Source organism: Cornus florida, unplaced genomic scaffold (genome assembly GCF_030987335.1).
Source record: "Cornus florida cultivar Cherokee Brave unplaced genomic scaffold, ASM3098733v1 CherokeeBrave_3.0.0_Hap2_Chr01, whole genome shotgun sequence".
Taxonomy (NCBI): domain Eukaryota; kingdom Viridiplantae; phylum Streptophyta; class Magnoliopsida; order Cornales; family Cornaceae; genus Cornus; species Cornus florida.
The window spans coordinates 72,954,618-72,976,183 of NW_026775571.1; the positions used below are offsets into that span (position 1 = coordinate 72,954,618).

General features: G+C 34.9%; 2 protein-coding genes across 5 annotated transcripts; one reads left to right on the plus strand and one right to left on the minus strand.

Moving 5' to 3' along the window:
- Positions 1-953: 953 nt before the first annotated feature.
- On the plus strand, positions 954-1,742 carry LOC132274602 (disease resistance protein RGA2-like). Its single transcript, XM_059775922.1, has one exon. It carries the CDS (start codon positions 954-956, stop codon positions 1,740-1,742), a length of 789 nt encoding a protein of 262 aa, XP_059631905.1.
- An 8,821-nt stretch (positions 1,743-10,563) lies between these two features.
- LOC132300533 (PTI1-like tyrosine-protein kinase 3) lies at positions 10,564-19,862 on the minus strand. 4 transcript variants are annotated; one of them, XM_059797675.1, is made up of 10 exons: positions 19,519-19,862; positions 19,181-19,206; positions 18,214-18,385; positions 15,475-15,731; positions 15,195-15,321; positions 14,821-15,094; positions 11,677-11,809; positions 11,465-11,551; positions 11,223-11,358; positions 10,564-10,901 (listed from the first exon to the last, which is right to left on the minus strand). In XM_059797675.1, the coding sequence occupies exons 3-9, from the start codon at positions 18,305-18,307 to the stop codon at positions 11,233-11,235; spliced, it is 1,098 nt and encodes a 365-aa protein (XP_059653658.1). In that variant the 5' UTR covers positions 18,308-18,385; positions 19,181-19,206; positions 19,519-19,862; the 3' UTR covers positions 10,564-10,901; positions 11,223-11,232. The 4 variants fall into 4 exon arrangements, with proteins under 4 accessions (XP_059653658.1, XP_059653647.1, XP_059653638.1 ...); XM_059797664.1 differs by having other exon boundaries at positions 10,564-10,909; positions 19,519-19,861; XM_059797655.1 differs by lacking the exon at positions 10,564-10,901 and having other exon boundaries at positions 10,951-11,358; positions 19,519-19,861.
- Positions 19,863-21,566: the final 1,704 nt, after the last annotated feature.

Consider the following 21,566-nt stretch of genomic DNA (forward strand, 5'->3'; position numbering starts at 1 on the left):
GACCGGTCAGTTTACATTCTTGGGGCACTCCCTAATATGAATGTTGTTAGGGAGTTGGAGTTTCATGTGAAGAATATCTAAATCAATGGGCATGGTAAGGACGAACACGATCCCCAAAGAAGTATGTAAAGTTTTTAAGAGAGAAAGGGAAGCAAAACTAACCTCAAGAGGATTCAAAGTTGCAAAAGATGTTGCAGGATAGCTGAGAAGGGAGGATCTTTTGCAGGGATTCGCCGGGGAAGATTTGATTTGCTTGGAAAGAATGAACAGTGAGTTGATTGACAGCGAGATGTGATAGAGACGATAAAGAAGGCTGTGAGTACAGATTGAGGGTTTATAAAGGAAATGTAGACCCAGTAACCGAGATGTTAGGAAACTAAAGAGATTTCAAATTTCGTAAATATTAATTCTGAAGCCGACTGCTTAGTACCCTACGTAATCGCCTTGAGCCACCAAATCATCATTAGCTCCCATTGATAATCTCACCTTAATTAATTAGGGAGAGATTATTGGGGGCAGATAAGGATGCCAAAAATGGTGCGGGCCGGGTACGACCCATACGATGAGAAACGGGTTGGGAAAGTGATCATGGTCTGAACCAAATTCTCACAAGTCAGGCCTAAGATTGAAGAATGAAGTTGAAAGCCCCCAGAAAGTACTCAGGCCCATGACTAAAGAAGCTCGGGAGTGAGCCCAACATAATGAGTTAGTTAGGAAGCTTCTAGAAGGCATGTAATAGTCTATAAATAGACTGAAAATAGAGGAAAAAAAGGGTTGAAAAATTCTTGAAGCGTAAAGATATTCTGTCAAAATAAAGAGGGAAATTTCTTACATCTTCAGAGCTGTACTTGCCGATGCAGAGGAGCAGGAACTCACAAACCCTGAGGTTGAAAACTGGCTCGATAAACTCAATGATGCATTTTATGATGCTGATGACTTGCTGATGACAGGCTATGACTCACAACACAAGTCTAAAAAAGGTACGCCATTTTTTCTCTAGCTCAAACAAGCTTCCTTTCAATATTAAGTTGGCTCATGAGATTAAGGCCATTAGGGAGAGACTAGATGCAATTGCCCAAGATAAGAAAAAGTTTCACCACACTGAACGACCTATAAATCAGATGCGACTTGAGAATGTTAAGAGAAAAGAGACCTACTCTTTTGTTCGTGCAAAAAGTGTTATTGGGAGGGACGGTGATAAAATGACAATTGTACAACTTTTATTGGAAACCAACGTTCAAGATCAGAATGTGTCAGTTGTTGCAATAGTTGGAATTAGGGGACTAGGAAAGACCGCACTTGCACAATTAGTATATAATGATGAGAGGGTCAATAAACATTTTGATCTTAAGATGTGGGTTTGTGTTTCTAACATCTTTGATGCGAAGGTCGTTGCAGAAAAGATGTTAGGGGTCAAAATACCTGAAAACCTTTTGATGGGTAAATTACAAGAAAAAATTGGTGAAAAGAAATTTTTGCTTGTGATGGATGATGTGTGGAACGAGAATCGTGACAAATGGTTACAAATGATAGATCTGCTGGTGGGTGGTATGAGAGGAAGTAAGATTTTAGTAACTACTCATTCTGAGTTGGTTGCAAATGTTACAGAGTCAAATTCACCATATATTTTAAAAGGCCTATCTGAGGAGTCGTCATGGTCTTTATTTGAAAAAATGGCATTCAAACAAGGGAAAGAGTCAGATAATACACTTCAAGTAACAATCGGCAAGGAAATTGTTTAGAAGTGTAAAGGAGTCCCTCTTGCCATAAGGGCTCTAGGAAGCCTACTATACACTAAAGATACAATGGATGAGTGGTTGCTTTTTAAAAACAATGGTTTGTCAAAAATAGCCGAAGAAGAAGATGTTATTTTTCCAATACTGAAGTTAAGTTATGATTATCTCCCTTGCATCTGAAGAGATGTTTTACATTCTGTTCCTTGTATTTAAAAGATCAAATTATTGATAAGCAAGAATTAATCCAATTGTGGATTGCAGAGGGATTCATTCGAGGGCCGGTGTATGAAAATCAACAGTTGGAGGATGTTGGTGACTTATATTTTATGGATTTACTTAGGAGGTCCCTTTTTCAAGTTATTTAAGAAATGGATGGCGTGTTGTAGAAAGTTGCAAAATGCATGATATTGTTCACGATCTTGCGCAATTGGTTGCGAAGGCCAAATGTTTCATGGTGAATTTGGATGTAGAAATTGTTAATGAAAAAATTCCTCACGGTGTCACTTGATTGCAGTGTAAATTTATCACAACAAATTTCAAACCACTTGGTTAAAGCTAAAAAGTTACGAACATTTTTTTGGAATCATGGAAAGGTTGTATTTTCAAATAAATTAGATTGTGAAAGAATTGTTTTAACTTTTAAAAGGTTACGCGTATTGGATTTGCATTTCGTGGGGATTGAGATTGTGTCGATTTACATAGGCAAATTAAAACATTTAAGGTATCTTGATCTCAGTAAAAATGGGAGTATGGAGACTCTGCCAAGTTCCATAACCACATTGTAAAATTTGCTGACCTTAAAACTCAATGGATGTTGGTCTCTTAAAGAATTGCCAAGTGATTTTAAGAAATTGGTCAGTCTTAGACATCTTGAACTTGACAACTGTGGTGCATTGAGTTGCATGCCTAATGGATTAGGTGAGTTGACGTCTCTTTTGAAATTAACATTGTTTGTAGCAGAGTCAAATAACCGATTGAATGAATTGCAAAGCCTAAACAATTTACGAGGAAGGTTAAAAGTTGCAGTTGGACGCTGGGACTGCTCATCTGGCCGCAGGTGTTTAAAAACAACATCAGCAAGTGGCCTAAGCTGGAAATTACAGTTTGATTTAACATGTAATGCAGATAATGAGAAGGGGTTATTGTTTGAAGTCCTACGTCCACACCTGAATCTAAAGAAGCTGGAATTAGTTAATTATTGGGGAGTGAGTTTCCCAAGTTGGATGATGGTTGACAAAATTGGCTTATCCCACCCAAATCTAATCAAAATTGATATACACCGCTGTCATGGATAGAAACATCTTCCACCATTTGGGCAACTTCCTTCTCTCCAATTTCTTAAGGTTGATGATATGGAATACCAGGAGTACATTGACAGTAGTACTGGCCATGGTGACGAAGAAGAGAACCAACGTCAACATCAAAATTCATTCTTCTCGTCATCGAGTGGAGCAACAACAGTACCAATATCAATATTTATTCTTCCCATCGCTGAAAGAACTCGAACTCTCTGGCTTGTCTAAATTGAAGGGATGGTGGAGGACAATACAATACCAACATCAAAATTCTTGCTTCTCTTCTTTACCCTCCTCATCGAGTGGAGCAGCTGCAAGAGGAAGAGCAGCAAGAAGAAGAGAACCAACACCAACATCAATATTCTTCCCATCCCTGGAACAGCTAGAAGAAGAGCTCTCTAAATTACTTATTACTGAAGCAGAAGAAGAAGCAACAGCAACCACAACTTCTTCACCAGCCCAACAGCAATATCATCGGCTCCCATCATTTCCTTCACTTTCCAAATTGACCATCCGTAACTGCCCTAAACTACCAGTGTCTCTTCTGCAACCATGTCTTGAAACACTAGATCTCTGTAGGGTCAACAAGAATCAAGTACAACAACAGTTAATGATGATGGTGTCCCCAACAACTGTCACAACGTCGTCCTCTTCATCTTCTTTGCTTCTTCCTCTTTCCAATTTAAAGTCTCTGTCTTTAAGATCCATTGAGGATCTAGTTACTCTGCTTGAGGATTCGTTTCGTAACCTTACTTCTCTCCAGAAGCTTGAGATTAGGAATTGTGAAAGACTAACCTCTCTGTCAGGAACACTGCGACATCTCACCGCACTCAATTCCTTGTCTATCTCCGAATGAAAAGTGGTTGATCTGTTAGATGATGACGACGGCATGCAATTTCAAGGCTTCAAGAGCCTGACGTATCTCCATATTGAAGCTCTTACAAAGCTGGTATCTCTTCCTGTAGGGCTTCAACATGTTACCACTCTGCAAAAACTAGACATTTTACCATGCCATAAAGTTTTATATGATAGATGCCAGAAAGAAACAGGGAAAGATTTGCCAAAGATTGCTCACATCCCAATTGTTTCTATTCATCCATATCATCTTTTTTGGGTAAGACCATTAAACTTCGTCTTATTCTTCTCCCTTCTTGTTCATTGTCTCTTTCTTTATTTAAGTTCAATTGTTTGTTTTATGGGACAGAGGGACGACTTTTATTTGCAATCAGACAGTGATGGGGATGACGAGTCATTGTAATAAGTAAACAAGATTGCATATTTCATTCTACAAATTCCAACTACAACAACTTAGTAATTATCCTCCCTCTAGTCTCTTGTCATTGTACTTCTTTCTTCCTCCTCTTCTCTTTTTGTTATTATTCATGTTATACTCTTTAACACATATCTTTTAATAAAATTATACCGAGTTTGAATAGAAATATTATATTTTTTCTTTTTGATCTTATCAGGGAATGTCCGCATGTGCTATGGGGCATATTTGTTTTACAGTCTTATTCTTTTTCCTCTCCATGTGTTTAATCTCGAAGGTGAGACATTTTTAGTAGCTTAAATATTTTTGTGACTTTATGAACCAATTTGTGAAAACTTGCTTCGAGTCTGAAAACTTGCTCCGTATAGCAGAACATGCTCTCTCTCTCTCTCTATGAGCAAAAAAAAAATTGATCGGATAGACGAGTAATCGTCTTTTACATTGCGGTGACAAGTGTGAGAATGCATTTCAAGCCTGCTTGGTGCAAAATTGTAACGACCCACTCCACCACATGGTATGATATTGTTCGCTTTGGGCATGAGCCCCCACGGTTTTGCTCTTGAGTTTCACCCCAAAAGGCCTCATACCAATTAGAGATGACACACTTACATATAAGCACTTCACCTTTCCTCTACCCAGGCGATGTGGGACTGTGTACCCGTAGCTCGCTAATGTGGTAGCCTGTCAGTGTCTCTCGCACCCGCCCACGACACACCCGCCCACAAGGTCATCACAATCCACCCCCCTTGGAGGCCCGACGTCCTCGTCGGCACACTTCCGGCTGGGTCAGGCTCTGATACCATTTGTAACGACCCACTCCACCACATGGTATGATATTGTCCGCTTTGGGCCTGCGCCCGCATGGTTTTGCTCTTGGGCTTCACCCCAAAAGGCCTCATACCAATTGGAGGTGATACACTTACATATAAGCACTTCATCTTTCCTCTATCCAGGCGATGTGGGACTGTGCACCCGTAGCTGGCCAGTGTGGTAGCCTGACAGTGTCTCTCGCACCCGTCCACGGCACACCCGCCCACAAGGTCATCACAATCCACCTCCCTTGGAGGCCCGACGTCCCCGTCGGCACACTTCCGGCTGGGTCAGGCTCTGATACCATTTGTAACGACTCACTCCACCACATGGTATGATATTGTCCACTTTGAGCCTAAGGGCGGGTGTGCCGTGGGCGGGTGCGAGAGACACTGTCAGACTACCACACTGGTGAGCTACGAGTGCACAGTCCCACATCGCTTGGGTAGAGGAAAGGTGAAGTGTTTATATGTAAGTGTGTCATCTCCAATTGGTATGAGGCCTTTTAGGGTGAAGCCCAAGAGCAAAACCGTGAAGGCTCAGGCCCAAAATGGATAATATTATACCATGTGGTGGAGTGGGTCGTTACAAAAATAATGCCAAAGTCTAGTTTTGTCTCCGTCTTTTCTCCCATCATTACCCTGAATAAGGTAACCAAGCCTATTTAATGTCCTGTTAATGGTTTTCTGTCCACACTCAATGCTAGGTTTATTACCACTGAAAGATGGAGTGGAGAGATGACAAATATCAATATTACTTGCTAATGTGGTTCTATCTCGTGGATGAGACTGCAGATTTCGACTCGATGCCTGTGTTTGCAATCATTCCCTAGCAAGGGAAGTAAATAACATGTAAAAGGTTTCTTTTTATTTAGTAATGTACAAATTAATGGTTTTATGAGAATGCATAATATTTTACTCCCTTAAAATTCCCTTATCTAAATAGGTAGTATCATTTAGAGAATGGCAACATTTTTGTTTTAAGAAGATATCTTCAGTGTCTGAAAATGTTAAATCTTTATTTAATTTCTCAACAATTCATTGTGTTATATTTTACTTATCTTTATGCTTTAATGCAAATTTTTCTTTGCAGAACATCTAAACCCTCAGATTCACTAGCTCCGGTAGTGAGATTCATATCTTTGTGAGTCTGTAAGACTTGAGAACTTCGTGTGCGCTACATTGGGTATGACACTAAATTGATGGACATATTTCTGCTTCTAGATTGCATTATTATTGTGTTGCGATGGATCTTGAATGCTTAGTTCAAATGAATTTAGAATCCTGTCATGGAGCATGAAGGTTCACAGGACGAAAACTCAGAGGCAGCAGCAGTTGCTAGGGAAATGTGAATCTACGTGTATATAAACGCTGGTTCATCAAGAATACATAAGAAAAGCACTTAAAATTGTCGATTAAGTTGAGAGAAGTGATTCTTTCAAACCTGCAGCTATTTGTTTAGTTGAAAAGTTGGATTTGAGAATTTTCAATTACTTGGATTTGATTAAAAAAAATTATAATTTGTGTTTAATTGACTCTTATCATGCCAATAGGCCATTTGGGATTGTATGAAATTGGAGTATTTGTGATGTAATATACTTCTGGAGGAATATATGCACATACATTTGTTTTAAGTCTACAGCAACTTAACTATCTCATTCCTTAGCCAAAACAAAACCGTACTTTTGAATTTAGAAGATTGTGCCGAGCCTAGTAGCTCAGTTTGTGACCAAGCGAGGCATTAAAGTGGCTTGATGTTGAATGGTAAACACCCAACCCACCATGGGCTCGGTAGCAATCAACTCTCATGAATCCTTGACGAACTAGCTACATGAATTGTTAAAAATTGAAACTGCTTTGGCTAGAGAACTAGCTACACGAATTGTTAAAAAAAAAAAAATAGAAGACAGTGGTACTCCATGAACTACACTTCTTCTTCTTCTTCTTCTTCTTCTTCTTCTTCTTTTCGTTTCTTTTCTTCTTCTTTTTTAAATATAATACAAAGATAAGCGAAAGAAAAAGTTTTAAAATTTTAACATGCAAACAAATTAATAGAACTCAAAATTCTGAAGAAATGAATCAAGAATCTCATAACAACCTATAGATTACTTTGGAATACCTAAATTAAAAGAAAGAACATATCTATGCATACCTGTAATATAATGAAAGTACAATTTCATAAAAATGAAATGAGTGCATATGACATTTACCTAATAAAATGAGTGCCAGAAAATTGGGCCGAATATTACATACGACGTTTAGCCAAAGCCTGTTTGTCAAACCAATAGGACCAAATTGGGCTTCAAGTAAAGTTTGATTCAACCAAAAGTTGCTGGGCTTCTTATGCCTTCTGGATTCAACAGCCAAACGTGGGCTGGCTTCAAAGTAAATGGGATACTGATCTTTAGTTTTCTGACATTGGAAGTTGGCTTTTGCTAGGCCGAAGATGGTGATACATCCAACTGGACAAAAAATAATAATAATAAATAAATAAATAATGAGATGAACTTTACTTTCTAACTTTATCTTTCGAAAAAAAAACTTTACTTTCTAACTCTACTTTTGCTATATTGGGCGAAAGCGTCTATTTCAAAACTGGTCCTTCTCTTTTTTCAGCATGGGAAGCTAGTAAATTGCAACCAAATCATACTACCTCAATCCCATATTAATAGTCCATTATCTCATTTTTGATATCCTAAATTAGCTGTTCATTTTAAAAAGTCACAGCAAATAAGTCTTTATCTTTCCATCATTATCTTTTATATCTTGGAAAAACTTCAAACTTAATAACTATATTTATTTAAATTAAAAGTACAAGTTGATAATTTTAAAATGGGACAATACACTGTTTAAAAACTCTAATTTCTAAACATGAATATTTAATATGGGACAAAGGGAATAGTTTAAGAGGACCCCATAGCTCAAGGTTTTTTTTTTTTTTTTTTGCATTTTACCCGTTTATAATAATAGCAAGGGCATGTTACACTATTTCTTTAAAGTTTGGACCATTCTCATTAAATAGTTAAATAGGATTTTTACCCATTTATAATAATAGCAAGGGCATATTACACTATTTCTTTGAAGTTTGGACCATTCTCATTAAATAGTTAAATAGGATTATAAAATATCAGTTATGCCCTTATTCATAATATATTATTATAATACAAAATATGCATTTATTCTCTCTCATGTCTCTTATTTCCCTTTCCCTCTCCTGTCCACCTCCGGTCCTCCCATCACTGTCGATTCATCCAACCGCCACCACTATACCACCCCCTCTCTCTCTCAACAACAAATCATATATACAATAATACATATACACACAATATATATGGTTCTTGATATGAGTTATATTATTATACAAAATACACAATCTGTCTTTGGGGAAAAGCCCATTTTTGGGTTTGTTCAAGAGCACCTACTACCATGCAGGTGACAATCACCACCAATGGTGTGTTTCAATAATTGATTGGCTCTCTCCCTCTAAATATATATATATATATATATATATATATATATATATATATATATATATCTATGCAATTGACTCTCTCTTTCGAATTGGAAATGGCCATGACCGGTTCCGTTACACTCGATTTACCCGTGTGTACGAAATTACATATGAACCGGCCTAGTAATAAACCGGCCTACAAACTTTAAATTTTAAAACTTAAATATGGGCCTTTAAATTAGTAGTGCAGCCAACTTTTTGAACTTTAAAGATGGTAATTGGTAAGAGGCACGCCCTCCTAACCTTTTGGTTGATTAGGCATTGGCTTTATAAAAAGAGTTATTTACACCTTCTATTAAACTTTCCTACATGGGAACAATGACTTGTACCTTCACAAGCTTCTTTTTATCTCTAGACTTTTTCACACTTTTCAAAATATTTCGATGTGGGATACAAAGGGTATTATGTGAGGATTTGCTTTCTCTATCAAAATTTCTAGTAACCTAATAGAGCAAACCATCTATTTAAATTTGTATCTTTTACTCTCATGTGTTGTATATGATATGAAATTTCATCTCTTTCATAATTGACTTACTTTTTATTCATTAATTATGTAAAAAGTATAATTACTAAGTCTTTTTAATAATAATAAAAAAAAACATTGATTCAAATTCATGAATATATTATTATTAGTGTTAAATGATGTTAAAAAATTCATTAAAACTTACCAAAATTAATTTTAAAAAAATTATCTTTACCCAATTATGTTAAAAAAAAACTACCTATAGATATATTTTGATCACCGTATGCGAGTTTTAAAAAAAATTCACGATTGCGATAATCGTTACCGTTATGGAACACCGATACTTGTCCGAGTCCGTTACACCCCAACCGATATCGCAACTGCGAACCATGACTCTCTCATATACACAAACTATATATGGGTCAAGTACAAAAAGCACTCCTAAAATATGCTTAACAGGCATATCACACCCCTCACGTGCAAAACACACCCCTAAAATTTCAATTTGGTGCAAGCAGATCCTTCTAAATTTAAATCCTAAGTTGACTAAATTACCCTAAATATATAAAAATAAATAATTTTGTAAAATGACTAAAAAAGACACTATTAGTTTACCAATTTTGATTTGTGATTTTATTTGACTACTTTTTGTATCTAAACCACCGTGGTATACAAACATTTTAAAATCTTTTACTTGCCTTTCTTGATTATCAAGAATTTTAGGTAAGCTTTTCCAAAATACATATTTGCCCTTGCATACGTTAAAAAAGAAATATGTTAGCCGAGGGACTCAATTTGGCCCGCTTATAAAATTTGATGCTTTTAAAATTGGATCATTTGTGTAATTTTTATCCACTCAATAAGACATTATTTCTAAATTTTTAATTAGTTGTTTTTACTTAAAATAACTCATTTTACAGTATCAACCATTCTACTTCCAAGTTTATAAACTACTATGATCTTCCAACATCACAAAAAACAACATTCAACACATAAAATCAATTAATCTGCAAATACAAATATTGTATAGATAAATATTTTTTATGACTAGAAAATATGAAAAAATAATAACATATGGTAATCCAAATAAACATTTGATAAGATGTGAAAATTTCAATTCGTAGATAACTTCATTAAATTAGTAAAGTATTTAGAATGAATTTTAGTTTTACCAAGCATATTAGTCTTAAAATAATACTAGTAACACAACTAAAACATTCTATGTTTGACACATATTCAGTATAATTGAAAGGTAAACTAAACTTATAAGAACCTTACCTAATGTTAGTTTTACTCGTTATTAAACTCTTACTCGTTATTAAACTCTAAACTCTTATATGCATGAAATACAATTTTAAAATTAAAAATTCCTTTCTCATATAAGTTTTGTGAAATGAATATCTGATGTAATTGGTCACAAAAATCCTTAAATGCAAGCACATGAAACTACAAAATCTGATTTAAATAGGAGCATTCAACTTCTTAAAATCAGTAATTCTTTTCATATTTTTAAATGCAATCTAAATCCAAATAAATCTTCACCCCTTCACATATCAACAAATAAAATCCAAGATGTCACTGGAATTAGATTCAGGTTTTTCACAATCAAACTGACAATATTGAGACCTCATTTTCGGTTTTTAATGAACCCTGGAAGAAGATGAGCTTCCAGTATTCAACCTCTTATAGATTCGATCAGACTGTCTGCAATGTAGTAGCAGAATATTATTCCGAGTCTCTTTAATGGCCGAACCGACTTCAGCCAAGCCCAACTTGCTGGTATGAACCTAGCTTCATCTACAAAGCCTGGCAATGCTCTTTGCACCTCGAGAATAAAGCGTCAGTCATAATAGGTACATCGGGTAATTAGTAAAATGAGAAAGCTCATAGATAGTTTAAACAAATTCACCACCACAAATAACACAATGTCCATTAATGACTCAGCATAATTCAGCATCATAGTCCAATTATCAGCAACAGACTCAACAAACCAGACATAAAATGGGGAAATCCAATCTCAAATGCCACAGAATAAGAAAATTTACATGTACAGAAAGTGACTAAATCAACCTCTTCACCAATGAGCCGTTAACTGTGCAAAAGAAGAAAAAAGTTCAACACAAATAGGGGGAACTAACTTTATTTGGCTTAGACCTCGGGAGCAGGGGCAGTAGCAGGCAGCTTCAGAAGCGGTTGGAGAGCCTTAACAACAATGCTCATATTTGGCCTGAACTCAGCCTCGTACTGCACGCATAATGCTGCCACAGCAGCCAGCTGCATCACCAAACGATAGCCTCATTGTTAGAAGCTACTTCTGTGGGTGTGTTTTGTGTGTGCGCGCGCGCATGTGTGTTATAGAGAGAGAGGGAGTGAGAGATACCTTAGCAACACCTTTTGGAGGATATTCTCCCTTGAGCTTTGGATCTACACATTGTTTAACTTTGTCTTCACTCAGTCTTGGGGTAGCCTATCAGGAACAAAATAAATTTAATCAATTCTATGATCTGATCTACACAACTTTACCGGGAGAGAAAAAAAAAAAGGAGTCAACAGAAGGGATGATGAGAACATGAGCAAATATAGAAGGCTCACCCAAGTAACCAGAGACTGCTGTCCACGAGGCATTGTATGATCAACAGGTTTCCTCCCAGTCAAAAGCTCTAGCAGGACAACCCCGAAACTATACACATCACTCTTCTGCGTCAATTGTCCAGTCATTGCATATCTGCATTAGGATTTAACATACCAAATTAGTGTGGCTGGATACTTCTCAGATAAAAGAAAACCATGTGTGAAAAATTCTTTATTGGTTTAAAGCAAAGAGTGACTTCAAACAGGCATAAAACCACAATATGCCTCTATTTGGAGATTAATTTAATGTGTACCTTACTAAAATCTGCAATTATAGTAATTTCTTTGAAATGCAGAAAATAGATTCCTAGGCCCACCTAAAAATTTTAAATAGCAATTTCCCATAATTATGTTACTCAAACACTAACATTCAACACCACCACCGAAATAAAGCCTTCCCAAAACTACTTGGGGACGGCTACATAAAACTTATGATACATTTAAGCAAAAAATCAACCTATCACATATTTGGGTAAATACTTCTGCAATCAAGTGTTCACAAAATCTGAACATTACTTTGGACAAATTAGGCATAACTTCATTAAAAAATTAAAAAATAATTAAGAAGTAAGAGTGCTGACATCTCAATGATGCATCTTAGTAACAAAACCTATAACAACACAGTTAGTTTTAAAAGTAACCAATATCCCCAAATAATCACAGTCGTGTGTCCATTAGAAAGAACCCGTTAAAAGATAAATTAGAGAGCAGCATTTTTTTTCAGAAAGCTAAATGGCAGAATAAACTGACACGCGGCTTGCTGAAATCATTTATCATAAACATCACAATTTCTAATGACAAGTGCAACTCAGACTAAAAATCATCATTTACCTGAAAGTTTTGCTTACCTGGAAAAACATTAAAAATTATCACTAGCGTTCTCAGAAGTCATTCTTCCTCGAATATTGTTTCAAATAAATCAAAGAACCAATTTGTATGAAGGGCAAACTCCAACCGGATAATTGGGCTCTAGGCGGAGTGCTAAGATATTACATAAAAAAGAGGTTGAAACCATGGTGTATAATAGGAAAGAATGGAAAAAAATAATTCATGTGGCCGACCCCAAATCTATGGGATAAAGGAGAGGATGATGATGATGAAAAACAGTTCCTCAACAAGCTTCTAATTGAAGTCCGAAAATCATACAACATTTTCCCTTCCCTCCTAATAACAATCTTGTGCTTTCAAATTTTTAGATTAAAATTGAAATTTCTTGTTAATTTAATTACCAACCAAGAAAATATTGATCCTTAACTGACCAGTTACGATAAAATACTGATAGTTGGAGAGTTGTCCTGTGGCCTATGATTTTTGGGGTCTTCTTTTTGGCTTGTTTGGAGTTCAGTGGGTCATGCCTCGGTCTTCAAGAGGCTTGATTGATGCTTGGATAGGGTGCCTTGTGGGATCCCATGCTCGCGATTATTGGAGGGTGGCGCCCTTATGCATTTGGTGGTGTCTATGGAAGGAGCAGAATAGAAGGTCCTTTGATGGAGAGGAATCTTCTATTGGGTCTTTAAAATCTCTTATTGTTAGCTCGCTTTTTTGCTGGGTTATGCAGAGAAATTGTAAGTCTATAGAGGAATTAGTTGAAATTTTGGGGTTTTGGGGTCCTTAGGGTCCCTCTTGGCTTTTGGCCTTTGTGTAGCCTTTAGAATGTGTTCCCTTTTGAATGTTTTCTAATACATTTTTATTTCAAATGTTTATAAGAGTGATCCAAGTACACCTACATCATTCATAATAGGGTAAGTGGCATCCCAAGTGACCATTCTGGTCTGGCAAACTGTAGGAAGCAAAGTTATAATTAACATTGCTAAATTGTCATCCCAATGATGGTAAGTTGCAACCCCCAAAACCCTTATTAAGTTGATATATTTAATGCAATAAATACACAATAAATCACCCTTTAAAGATTAATAATCATTGGGCCAGAATACATTTTCAAGTCACGATATAGGTCATTAAATGGGGGCTAGCGATGTGACTCAGTCGCAGCATATTGGATACCAATCAGGTAGTATTCAAAGATGAGCTACGTACAAGTCTTATAAAATAGAAAAATAAGAATAAAAAATGAATTTACATAAAATAGAACATTTATAAAATATATAACATTGTCTAAAAGATTTATAAAGGAATTAGTATCACATCATAATCATATCATAGATCCAATTATAGCTCTACAAAGACCTAATGACATTTAAATATTATATTTACTATTTCAAAAAAATTACATATAAAATAACAATATGCATGCACACTTGGAAATATATGAATAATTATCTACGTTTAAAATGAAATTTGAAAATCAATAAAAAATACTTTTCTCTTTCTTTTTGCTTTTGTGTTAGAGAAAACCAACTACCCAAGGATCAAGACTGGATATACTTGATGATCGAACGGGATAAAACACTACTGGCCGGAGATATGAGTGAAGCAGAGAGAAAATGTGAGACTATAAATGGGTTTTGGAATGCAAGTAGAAGACATATTGTTTTAGGGAAAATTGAACGACTGCCAGTGGGAAGCATTGTTTTTGTAAAAAAAAAGGTGAAATAATATGTCTAAAACATTACAAGCCAATACCAATATGGCTAGTGCAACACCACACGAGATAAATATATAGAGTGGTACTTGTGATTCATTGCACAATACTATTGAGACAAAGTTGTCTCACTTAAATATTGTACTGGCACTCATTTACCAGCAGCCAGTGAGATTGAGATGACTTGTGCAAGTCAACTTGGTTGCCACTGATGCTACACCCCTTGGCCAAAAGAACTCATAATCGATATAAGAAAATACTATTTCCTCATCAAATCTTTGGAAGTCAATTGCTATATGAAGTGACCTAATGAAATAAAAAATAAAAAAATTAGAATTCTCGAAAGTCCTCTAATTTCTTAGGATCCTGCTATAGCTGGACTAGAAAGTAACTGATTGGTTGCAATAACGTCGAGTTTGTATCAGCAAATAGCATGAAACTAAATCACACAAGCACAAAAATAAAATATCTATTCTGTGAGAGAGAGAGAGAGAGATGTAAGAGACAGAAAATAAAATAATAATAGTCACAACCACCCCATGATTTGGGTCTTAGAGACATACTCTGGCGCATGATATCCAAAGGTTCCTAAAACTCTTGTAGAATGAAGGCGAGCAGCCATGTCAGGAGCCTGATTTGAAAGGTTGAAATCTGCAATCTTGGCTTTAAATTCCTCAAATAGGAGCACATTGCTAGATCTAATATCTCTGTGTATTATAGAAGGTTGAACCTTCTCATGCAAATACTCCAATCCCCTTGCAGCATCAACAGCAATTCTCACACGTTGCATCCAGTCAAGCACAGGACCTGGCTGTGCCCCTTGGACTCCCTTTCTACCTGTGTGTTGATATATAATTCAAGAAATTGCTTCTCACTTTAAGAAATTTTGAAGTAAAGTTCTTACTCAATTAAGAGAAGATAGACCAATTATGCATACCGTGCAAAATGTCATGTAAAGATCCCATGGTTGCAAACTCATATGCTAAAACACGGATATCACCTTCAACACAGTATCCAAACAACTCTACAAAATTTTCGTGCTTGAGTCTCGAAACCATGGAAACCTAAAACGAAAGGAGGACCCATATTATCAGATAAAATGATAGACATAAAAAATTCATTATTAAGAAAATGAAAATTGTAAACTCAAGGAAACCAAGGAAATCAAAGACAATTTATTCCATAAAAAGTTTGAAAAATAAAAAAGATGCACATACCTGAGTCAAAAACTCAACATTTGACTCATCAGGATCAGATGCAACATCAAGCTTCTTCACAGCTACAGCTTTCCCACTATTTAAGTCTGCATAATATACCCTTCCATAGGATCCTTCGCCAATCAATGCCTTCGATCCAAAATTGTCAGTTTTTTCTTTTAGCTCATCCAAGGAAAGTGCGGGAACTTCAATAGGTGGTACTGCCTTTTGTGGTTCAGCTTTAACAGGAGCTGAAACCTTTGACCCTTTATGGTATCCTAATGTGCACATATAAATTACCAACATTAGCAGAACACAAACAAATATTTGATTTTATGAGAAAGACTACAGGCCAGGTTGCAAAAGACCACAAAACAATTCACTAGTTAACAAGAATGCTTCCCTAAGAAGGGATATACAAGATAAAAGTCAATATGCGGTGCTGGCCCTCTTTAAGCAGGATGCTAAGCAGGAAAGACTGGGAGATAAAGCAAACATTTGTCGTCTCTTATACTCAAGCCGAATTCCTCTGCTTCTCAACCAAGCTTTTTGCATAAAGTAGTTGCTCTCAAGATTATAATAAATATATATATATATATATATATATATATATATATATATATATTCTCACTTTCCTTGTCCTTCTCTCACACTTTACAACATTTTTAAAACAGAAACTAAAAAAAGTGCACGTCTCCACTCTCCCCTTTCTCATTTCACTTTCCTTTACATCTTCGTTATCTTTTTGTACCCATTTCTTTAAAAAAAAAACACAACAGAGAAACTAAAGCATAATTAAATGACATATCCAAGTATAAATGGCCGCCACAGATGTGCAGCTACTAGCTAAGCTAATCTAAAAACCAAAAATACTTCTCAAGGAAGATTTCCTAAAGAAAGAAATTGCAAGAAAAATTGTGACAACTATGTAATTTGTTTTTCATTGTTTAGCGAAGAACATCAATTCATGGATCACTTGCCTAACCCAGTTGGCCTTTCAAGTTGATCCACTTTAAATCGTCAAGCTCATTCACATTTAGATTTTCAAATATTGGTTTAATATAGCATTGCTAACATTTTCTAATAACCAAATTATAACAAACAGGCTGATGGTTATATTTAATGGACATAAATAAGACATCATATGTAAACATTCTCATTTTTTCTTCATTGAAGATATTCCAAATATTTCAAACTCTTACTTTGCTTTTCTAACAAATAAGCTATGATATTATACTTTAAAGATTATAATTTAATAGACGTTAGAAATAAGAACTGTTTATCATGTTACAGATAGTATGACTAACATTTTCTAATTTAAAATCATAACAAATAGGGTTCATAGTCATATTTAATGGACAAAAACTTTGTACTAAATAAGACATGATATATTAACATTATATCTCAATTTCTCTTTCCAAATATTTTGAATTATTATTTTGTTTTTCTAACAAATAAATGCTATTATATTTGGAAATATTACATTATAATATTCAAGATCCGTTAGAAATGAGTCCTAAAGTATCAATGTGTGGCCAAAGTTAAGAGCAGAATTGGACCCTTGTTCAATGTAAAAAAAAAAATTAAAAGCGTTGATATATTTAAGAAGTAACGGACACGAAGTATTAATGCGTCGTAGGCTTAAATCAGATTTTCTTTTAGGACTACACACGGTACCCTTACCTGCAACTCAATGTTATGCAAAGCCTGCTACTCCACTAACTGTGCACTATGCACCTTCTACCTATAAAAGGAAGCTTTTTTAAATCCCAAAAATAACACAATACAACTACAAGCATACTTAACCAATGGCCTTCATTCATCCATATCTTCGTTGATGCTAGCATGCAACTTTCCCACATATCTATACTGAATTATATTAAGAATCCCAACCCATTTCCTATGTCTTCACAGAAACCCGGACAAAACCCAATTCTATTTTATGAATTTCCAGACAGCACCTGTAAAGCTGACTACCATGTCGATTCCATAAAAAGAGGGAAAAAGAACCCCACAAAAATATAATCATAAAAAATTACTAAATAAATAAACTGTAACAAAATAAGGATTCTAAATGCATTAACTAACATCTTGCTAATTAACTATGAACTTGAACTCAATTCGTTCGTAACAAATAACAAGAATATATATTACCTAATACAAACCTGAATGGAACCACAACCAACTTTTGACTTCACTCGTAAATGGAAAACTGACGAGCATAAGACAAATAACATGACCAAATCACTTTTCCCACTACATTGAAGACAAGGATGTGCTTTAAGACTTGATGTAAAACCCAGCTCTATTTCAAACTCTCGAATATTAGGATTGAAAAAGTCTGAAATCACCAACTTTTGGGGTAATCCACGTCTGAGATGTTGTGGAATTTAATAAGTGATTACTATTGAGGGAACTCCAATGCAGAATTTCCTTTTCAAATCCACAAAAGCAACTAACCTCATAGTGATCATACCTAAATTTTAAATACAACTCTCTTGTTCACTTCTTTCCAGAAACTCTTCTTCCCAATTATATATTATATTATATAGTTCTGTCATGCTAATCTTTACATCCAAATCTTCAAAAACTTATTTCAGTTTACAACAGGAATACCTAAGATGAAAACTTGAAAAAGTCAAATGAACCAAATCATTATTACCAACCAAACAAGATAATTATCATAATTTCCTTATAATAAAATTGCATGCTAATTAATATAAAGCAAGATTCGATAGAAATGGGATCAAGTAAGCATACCATCTGCATTGTCATTTGGACTTTTTACGAACTCATCATCATTTGATGGGTAAGACTCTTCTACTTGACAAGTACAACACAGCCACCTGCGCATACTTGATTTCTTTCTCGAAAAACGATCTTCTCTATTATTCTCCAGACGTACGAAGTAACCAGGAGGAGTCGCATGTGCCTGCATAATAAATTACAGTCAAATCTACAGCAGCTACAAGTATTACAGCAAATATTTAAAGTGCATCCAACAACATAACCTTATAAAATTTCATCGATCACTTCGATTTAGACATTAGACACCAGAGGATTAATGAAGCTAACTTTCACATAACATTGCAACTTTCTTCCAAGGGAGCTGACTTGCAAAGACTACTAACAATACTGGTCTAGTGTACAATTATATCTATATATACACATGGAAAACAAAAAAATTTAAGGAAGCAAAATGTAATCATGTAGAAGTTAGAACCCAGAGGTCTAACGTGATCCTGTATCTTGCTAAACTCACCCCACTTAAGATTCAACTTCAAACACACCTTTAACTTTAAGACTGACAAATATAATAAAATGTTGAAATCTGATAGTAGCTGAAATTGCAGTTACAAAAAGGATAATAAAAGCTACATTAAATGCAACTTAAGACTTCAAAGATGATATAATATTACATGTATCTACATATATTACATATATCTATGCTCACATACATAGAGATATATCTACATATACATATATACAGACATTTAGATACACCCAAAAAAATTACTACCAATCAGAAGAAATCTATACCCCTATATAATTGAATAAAAGGTGATGTCTCCAAAGCAATATTTCCAGGTAAAAGGCGAACCAGATAAGGTAACTTGAAATCAAAATACGTATTTTTTTGCATGGTTTCTAATAAAATTAACCTCAGATATATAACCCTAATAGCAGAATTTCATAAATACATGCGAGTTACAAAATTAATTCTCACCTTTGTACCACCACGTCGAAGGAAGTCTTCACCCATTAGCCCAAAAAAAAAAAAATGTAACAGATTAAAACACACCCACAAAAAGAAAAAGAAAAAAAAGTTCTCAATACGATTCGATCAATGAAATATACTCTGAACTGGGCAAATTCAGTAATTGAATTGCGAAAATAGACACTAAAATTGCATGAAAATGGGACTATTATCAAACAAAGTACGAAATATAGGAGACATATGAAAAGAATGTGCGAAATGAATGGGTCAAAAAAAAATCTTCAAGAAATGACAGATAGACAGATCAAGAATAGCCCTAGATCACCAACCGAAAATCGAAAAAGTACCTGATTTCTCTCTCTAGGGCTTGCAGTTTTGTAGATGGTTTGGTATCGGAAAATGGGGGAAAAGACAGGTGGGCAGACAGGAAGGCAAATGCAACGAACGCGACAGGGGACTTGGAAATCTCTCAAGGATGGTTTCGCTGTCTAGCTTTTCGTTACGTATATATAGAGAGAGAAAGTGTGTGTATACGTTTTAGTTTCTCTCTCTAAAAATGCCTACTGGTGATGAAAAAGAGAGGAGGTCGGTTGAGCGGAGAGGTGGCGGAGAGAGGAAGTCATGACAATAATTTGTACAAATTCTTTTCTTCGCCGTCAAAAAGCTTAGTGCGGCCAACGCGTTTTATTTTGCCTCATCCCAATCCCAAGTCCCTTTTCTTAGTCCTTTATCTCTATCTATTAATTATGATGCTTAATATTAATTTTTTATAATATTTAATATTTATATTTTTTGTAATTAATAATATTTGTTGATATTTGAATGCAACTGAAATACGAAAAGCTTGTTCACTAATGTTTCCTATTATTTAAATAGTACCGTAAGGTTTTCAAAAAAAAACGAAGTACCAATTTTAATTGGTATTATTTAATTGGTATTTCCAATGGTTTACCAATGAATAGTACCAATTTTTTTTTTCTTTTTCTTAAATGACCTTTCTAACTACTACATGAGAGAGAGTAATTATTTTATTTTCCAAATTTACAATGTTTTTTTACTTACATGTTTCCACACAATCAAATGAAACAAAAAGGCCTGGCCCTGGGCCTAGGTGTCCAGGCGGTCACCAAAGACCTCTAATTTGAGCCCAAAATTTTGTATTATTAGAGCCTCTCAAATTTTTGGACCTCACATTTGCCCAAATCTCATCAAATATTGAGCCTCTCAACTGGGCTCAAGTGTAAAAGCCACAAAATCTAAAATATTTTTGTGGGACCTATGCACTTTTTGGCAGTAAAAATACCATAAAGAAAGGGTTCATTTATTCTCAAACAAACTACCAGTGAAATAATTTCTAACTTCCCGCTTTCTCTCTTAATTTTAGTGAATTTGAAACACTCCAGAGAGTTCTCTACTAAGAAGCACGAATATTTCTCTGAAAGTGTTGTGGTAGTATCAGACATGTGTCCGTTCCCGATACGCATAGAATATACTCAAACATGTGTCTAATACTCTGGAGAAGTATCCGACTTTTTTAAAATAAATTTTAATTTTTGAATACGGTTGGGATACGCTAAGCCCCCCCTAATAATGAATGGTTTAAGGCTTTAAGCTTTTTTGATGTTTAATATGGTGTGCAATGAAATCTTATGTTTCATTTACTTGCTTATTTATTTATGAATATGTTAATTAAGCATTTAAATTCTAATATTACAGGAAATTGATATTTATTTATTTTTTGTGTAAAAAATGTATATATATATTTTAAAAATTACAATATATCGCCGTACCCGTATCTTATTTTTTTGAGGTCACGTTTGCATCATATCGTATCGGTGATTCATAACTTCTCAATAATTTATTATGTCAATCACGAGTCCTTTCCAAAAATAATAACGTAATATCTATCCAGTCGGGCTAACAAATAATTGTTATACTTCTTTGGTGCATGGATAGAGTGGAATGGAAATCACCATTCTATGAGTAAAGAAAGTCCTAAGAAATTTCACTCTACAACTAAAAATTATAAAATAATCATTCTAGTTTCAAATAATTTTTTTTTTTTTTTTTTTTTTAAATTAAGTTTCTAAAAAACTTTCATTTTTCAAGTAAAAAAAAACTAACACCACCTTCCATTAGGGATTTGGGCGGGTTAGCCGACACCAAATCCAAGATTCTAACACCTTAATCCGTGCTAAACCCAAGTCTTAAGAAATCCATCTCATCTTAGCTCACGCCATACCCCACTTGTTTCTTGAATTTTTCAGATCTCTCAGGCCCAAATTTTAATAACCAAGAAAATAAAATGTAAAAGTATAACTAAAATTCTTTTATATTCTTTATTATTTTGTTTCCTTAGCTAACATTTTATTAGTTTATTTTTATTCCTTAAAAT

Excerpts from the sequence above, each read along its gene's own strand:
- LOC132274602 (XM_059775922.1), top strand. The coding sequence starts at position 954 with ATGACTCACAACACAAGTCTAAAAAAGGTACGCCATTTTTTCTCTAGC.
- LOC132300533 (XM_059797675.1), bottom strand. The coding sequence starts at position 18,307 with ATGCGCAGGTGGCTGTGTTGTACTTGTCAAGTAGAAGAGTCTTACCCA. Across the intron at positions 15,732-18,213 it reads TCCAAATGACAATGCAGATG|GATACCATAAAGGGTCAAAG; the intron begins GTATGCTTACTT and ends TGTGCACATTAG. Across the intron at positions 11,552-11,676 it reads AGCAGTCTCTGGTTACTTGG|GCTACCCCAAGACTGAGTGA; the intron begins GTGAGCCTTCTA and ends TGTTCCTGATAG.